Source organism: Talpa europaea, assembly GCF_964194135.1.
Source record: "Talpa europaea genome assembly, chromosome: 4".
Taxonomy (NCBI): domain Eukaryota; kingdom Metazoa; phylum Chordata; class Mammalia; order Eulipotyphla; family Talpidae; genus Talpa; species Talpa europaea.
The window spans coordinates 6,725,511-6,731,609 of record NC_140070.1 but is presented as its reverse complement, the minus strand read 5'-3'; the positions used below and the strand labels follow the sequence as shown (position 1 = coordinate 6,731,609).

The 6,099-nt window shown below is 36.0% G+C and overlaps 1 protein-coding gene across 1 annotated transcript; it reads right to left on the bottom strand.

The window, feature by feature from the left end:
• Positions 1 to 4,809: 4,809 nt before the first annotated feature.
• On the bottom strand, positions 4,810 to 5,347 carry LOC311169234 (large ribosomal subunit protein eL27). Its single transcript, XM_084231024.1, has one exon. It carries the CDS (start codon positions 5,326 to 5,328, stop codon positions 4,918 to 4,920), a length of 411 nt encoding a protein of 136 aa, XP_084087150.1. The 5' UTR covers positions 5,329 to 5,347; the 3' UTR covers positions 4,810 to 4,917.
• Between the last annotated feature and the right edge of the window lie 752 nt (positions 5,348 to 6,099).

The following is a 6,099-nucleotide window of genomic DNA, read 5'->3' as shown; positions in this document are numbered from 1 at the left end:
ATGCTCCATAAATTCCATCTTCTGAGCCTACTTAGTACTGGATTCTTTCAACTTCCACCAATTAGATGCCTTTTCTGTTGGTTTGAAAGTCACTGCTGCCTTTTGAATGACCTCTTCACTTCTTCTTCCCTCCATGAGGGGTCATTTCGATGTTCAGCCACAATGAAGATCAGAAAGGATTTGTATACTCTGGGCAAGCATTGTCCTCCCTTTTCATCTCAAGTGACAAAATCTGCCCTAGCACTCTAAGATGATAGCACTGCAGCATCTACGAGAGAGGGACATTCAAGAATTCCGTCACTGCCAATTGAAATTTTGAAAAAAATAAAAACAAAATAATTAGAAATATTGTTACCAAATCAAACAAAAAAAAAGGCATTTCATCCAAAGGCATCTGCCATTTGGATGATAGGCAGTTCTGATGAGAAGCTGTTAAATTAGAACTAAATCTTCATCTTTCCAATGAGGAAGTGCTCAGTTTCCCTACTTCTGTCTTGTCATTAATTCTTTAGACACTCAGATAATTGAATAATTTGATTCTTCTAGGACACTCCCTGGCATTAGTAGTTACTACATCTTTGAAATAGCTTTCATTAGTCTGCCCTACTGGTAAGTTCCAGTGTACAGAATTATTGAATAAAGGATATCTTTACAGAGTGGGCACATGGATTTTTTTTTTCCACTGGATTGGAAAAGGGCAGCATTTCATGAAAGTACTGAATTAATTTGCAATAAGAAATATGAAATGAGGAAATAGGAATGGACCCTGGTGAACTCTGTTCTGTGTAACAGATTGCCTCATAAAACTTTAATCAGAGCTCCATCTACTCACTAACTCCAGATAGGTCAACTGGTACCAATAACATAAGACTTCCCTTATCAAGTAAAGAGAATTGTTTTTAAAGGTAACAAAACTTCATATGCTTCTATTTATCTTTTTAAGTGAGTTCAAAGTCTTTTTAAACTCCAGTCTCCTCACACAGAGGCAGAGAGATGACCTTTGTCTAAATACTAACACATAGCAAGGTTGGACTTTGATTAAGCAAGGGAGTCTACAGCAGAGTTAGAAATCACTTTCAGGTTTCCTGACTCCCGCTCAAGTCAGAGTTTTATATTGCCATTATGACTACAGTTCACCCTGGGAATTTGGCCAAGTATTTTCTGCGAAGAGCTGCCTCATAAGACATTCTGATACCATATATGCATTATAATTTACAAATGTCAAATAAGCTAGCAGAGAAGAAATCGCTGAGCTTCTGGGTCCTTGTAAAAATATGTAAATATGTCAGTAATCTCACCAATTCAAGCCCATTGTAGAAAGAGCCAGTTTGAATTAATAAAAAGACTGAATGAGATCTTTTAAATAAATTGTATTATGATGTCAAAGTATACCTAGAGAAGAAAGGAGAGATGGCTAAGAGTAATCATATTTCATTTGATTTTTTTTTTTAATTTTCAATTGAAGTGCCATTCATTTACATCCTTGTTAGTGTTTTAGAAATTTAAGGAGCTCCCCCTTCAAGTTTAGTAAGTGCACCCAACACTGGACACCCATAGTCCAACACCATAGTCCATTGTGTTCCCTTCCCACCCTGTTCTTATGCTTCCCTCTTCCCCATCTCTTCTGCAGTTCTTAGTTCTGTGATCAGCTTTTAAGGGTTGGTTTAAAAGTCTATCTCTCACTGACCCTTTCTCTGGTTTCTCTGTATCCCATGTCTATGTGACACTATCCAATATTTATCTTTCTTCTCTGGCTAATGTCGCTTAATATCTTCCCCTTCAGCTCCATTCATGCTGCCATAATGACCTGAGTTAAGTTGATCATTTTTGATCACTGAGTAATATTCCATGTGTATGTATAGCACATTTCTTGATCCATTTATCTGTACTTGGACACTGGGCTGTTTTCATAGCTTGACTATTGTAACTAGTGCTTCGATAAACATAGGAGTGCAAATTGCTATGGTAGAATTGCTGAGTCCTATAGCAGATCCGGTAGTCTTTTGAGAAGCCTCTGCACTACTAAGCAGATTTTACTAGTACAAAATGTCAACAACTTTGCTGATAATATTTCATAATATGCAGCCTCCATGTGATAAAGATATTACTATCTTCATTTTAAAGTTTCAGAATCAAAGGAACAGAAAAGCTAAATAGTTTCCTCAAGGTCACACAGCTAATAAGAGATGGTATCCAGGAGTCTGTCTTGCCCCACCTTGTAGCATATCTTCCTACTCAAGTAACCCCCAAAATAAATTTAATCAACATAGCCAAGTTACTACTCTGGTTATGTCTATGTTAATCTACCAGCAATAGCACATTTATAATTAAATTGTTGTACATAAATGCTTAATGTAGAAAACGCTTAAAATATGTCTTACTTTATAAATGGGAAATATGCTTTTTATATATTTATGGGGTTGGGGAGGCTTTGACAATGATGGGCCTGGTGATAGTTTTTGGTTTCAGCCCAGGCTTGTCATAATGAGAGTAAATCAAATGACAGAACATGATCGCTTCTATTTTTTTATTGCTGGATTTTCTACAAAATGGGTAAAATTCAAAGGCTACTAATGTCATTAGAGATGTTAATAGAAATGTGAAAAATTCACTTTAAATCAGCTATCTCCTATGTTTCCATTTAGGGAAAATGAAAAAGGAGGGAAAGTGGGGTTGGGAGTTGAACTTAACTATATAATTTAAATAAAGTCTTAATTACCTCCAAGGTTTTTCAATGCTACCTAAATGGCTAAAAGTTAGTATATGTGGTATTAAGTTACATGTAAAATCCAGTTCCCTTGATGTGGTTCAAGCATGTTGAATTATCAATATCAAATCAAATTGATTGATAGAAGAAGATAAGTTAGCATTTTTAAAATTAACTTTGAAAAGGGTAAACTCATTTTATAAATAATGAGGAACCAAAATCAAGGAAGGAACCAAAGCAAGAAAATAAGATTGTTTCTTAATGAGATGTTTCCATTCGGTAAAAATATGTTTATTCCATTGGAAACCCATGTTAGTGTAAGTAAACCTATTTGATTATTCTTATTAATTTGGACTAAAAAATATTGGAAAATGAATTGTCTCAGATTTTAGAAGTAGAAAAAAAATTATATGTTTGGTTAAAACATATGGATAAGGAAAAGGGAAATTTACCTTTCATGTCACTAAGTTTTCTTTCTACTATCTTAAATGTTTAAATAAAAATGGACATAGATCACTTTCTGTGAAATATATAATGGAATTCTCCTTATTTCTATAGTTTCCTTAAAATATTTTCATAACATTTAAATGACAGATCAGTGTAGATTTTTATTTTTATTTACAAGTACACTATTTGGGCTGTTTGGACACATTATAAATTATTTATCAAAACTCTTGTTTGATATACCAAACTTCCAGACCTTAGTTCCAATACCATTTTTCAATAAAAGGATCCAGGGTACCTTAGAGAAATGACTGATTTTAGGATTAAGACAGGAAATACACAAAATAAGCCTGGAGCATTATGTAGTTCTAGAAAGTAATAAGATGCTAAAAAACAAAACAGAAACAGTGTGATGGGACATGTCGGAGACTGATAGTGAACTGAAAAATTTCTCAATGGCCAAAACTGGAATCATTTGAGCAACAAAATAATGCAATAAAATCCAGTATTGGATGATAATGCAAAGTAAATAAAATAAAAACCTATGAGTGAACACTGATGAAAGTAAATGATTGGATAAGTGGATAAATGTACAGAAGAGACAAATGTTCTATGGCGAAAAATTCCAAGTACTTTGTGTTAGATACTCCCCTTGATGGAGGTCAGATATCTGCCTCAGTGACATATGGTCTTCAGCTAGAGACTTTCTTCTAAGGAGCACAGACAGACAGGGAGAGAAGAAGAATAACTTAGGAGTGAAAATACCTAACACAGACTTTACCTCTGTGATCTTCCTTCTCTCAAAAAAACACATCATCCTACTCTAGTGAAGAGAACAACAATTTGAGGGTCACTCTGCAGAATCCCTAGCTGGTATCTTCAAAACTGTCAAAACCATCAAGAATAAGGAAAGTCTGAAAAACTGTCACAGAAGCTTCAGTGTGCTGTGATATCATGGGTGGAATCTTGGTAAAGGAAAACGGACAAAAAAAGGAGACTTGCAGAAATGTAAATCAAGTATGGAGCTAGGTTAACCGGGCTGTGTAAATGCTGGCTCCTTCATCGTGACAAATATATCCAACTAATGTGGGAGACTGGGTGTGGGTTTTAGAGGACCCCTCTGTACTGTCTCTACAATAATTCTGTGATTCTAAAACTGTTCTCAAAATATTTTTATTTAAAATATTCCTGTTTGAGAATGAGAGAGAAATCCATTTAAAATGAATTTATTCTAAGTTCAAAATCTAGAATGATGGAGCAGCTGTTCCAATTTCACTAGTTTCATTCACATGAATAGAAGAAGAAACTCATGGAGTATAAGTTTGTTGCTCATGAATGTAGCCCATGATCAGTCATTGAACTTGGCTTTGTTGTGTGATGCGGCAACTCTGCACCCTCTGTAAAGAATATGTAATGGTGACACTGTACACATCAACAAAGAATTTATTACAGCACATGAGAGAAAGAATAGACTGTCAGATATTGAAGACTGTGCTCCCTCTACCTGTTTGTTCCTCTAATTTTTGACTACTCTCTTCCCAAGAACACCAACGCTGGGGTGTGGCATCAAAACACGGTTACCCCCAAACTGTCAGAACCCCAGCTTCTTCCACCTGCAACATCATTATTTAAGGAGGACTTTGGCTGAAGATAAGTTTTCTGCATGAAATTATTTTAGGTCCTTAGTTCTAGAATAATCTAGATTTCCTAAATACTCTTTTTTTTTTTTTTTTTTTTTGTTATCTGTAATGACCAAAGCAAAACATTTAAAATCGCAGCTTCTGGAAGAACCATTTGTTCTTGCCAGTCTTGTACCTCTCCTCAAATTTGACCTTGGCCTCTCGTCGGGCCTTGCGTTTAAGAGCAGGATCTCTGAAGACATCCTTGTTGACAACAGTTTTGTCCAAGGGGATATCCACAGAGTACCTGGTGGGCATGAGGTGATTGTAGTTATACACTTTCACAAAAGACTTGATCTTTGACCTTTTGGCAATTTTCTTCTTGCCCATGGCAGCTGTCACTTTGCGGGGATAGCGATCAATTCCAGCCACCAGAGCGTGGCTGTAAGGGCGGTCTGCGGTGCCATCATCAATGTTCTTCACAATGACCGCTTTGCGTCCGGAGTAGCGTCCGGCCAAGACCAGCACCACCTTCCCGGGTTTCATGAACTTGCCCATTTCAGCAGCAACCACTCGGGCCTACAGCACCTAAATACTCTTTTTACCTCAGTTCTACTGTTTACTTGGATTCACACCTAGAAGGTTGATACATGATGTCAAAGTGGAGGTTCTGGTGGTAAGATGCCATACATTTATTTATTTGCCATATATTTATTCAGTAATACTTTGCCATACATTTATTCTGTATTATTTATTCAGTAATACTTTGTTGAGTACCTATTAGATATCAGTAATATATCTAATAGATATATCTCATAGATATATCTATATCTAATAGATATCTAATAGCTATCTAATATCTATTAGCTATCTAATATCTATTAGATATTCTGTAATACTTTGTTGAGTATCTATTAGATATCAGACATCTTTACAGGAAGGAACAGAACCAAGGTGACTTATAAGACCCTTCCCTTAAATTTGGAATGGAAAATCAAATAATGTTATGGTAAAGAATAAAGAAGTGAGGTATTTCATATGTCAGTGGATGCTGACAGAGGTAGCTTGGGTAGTAACTTTGAGTGGAGGCTGACAGAATGATAGTGCAACTGCCAAACAAGAATGGGGTGAAGAACCTTCTAGGCAGAGAGAAAAGCAAGTGCAAAGACCCAGAGTTGGGGTTCCCTTTGATCTGGAGAGCAGTGAGCCTGGGAGATAATTTTTCTGATGTAGATTTGCAAAAAGCATTTAAGTCCTACAATGGAGGGTCTCTATCATGCTAATGCATTTGCATTTTATCCTAGAAGAAGTGGGACACCAGGGAAGGTT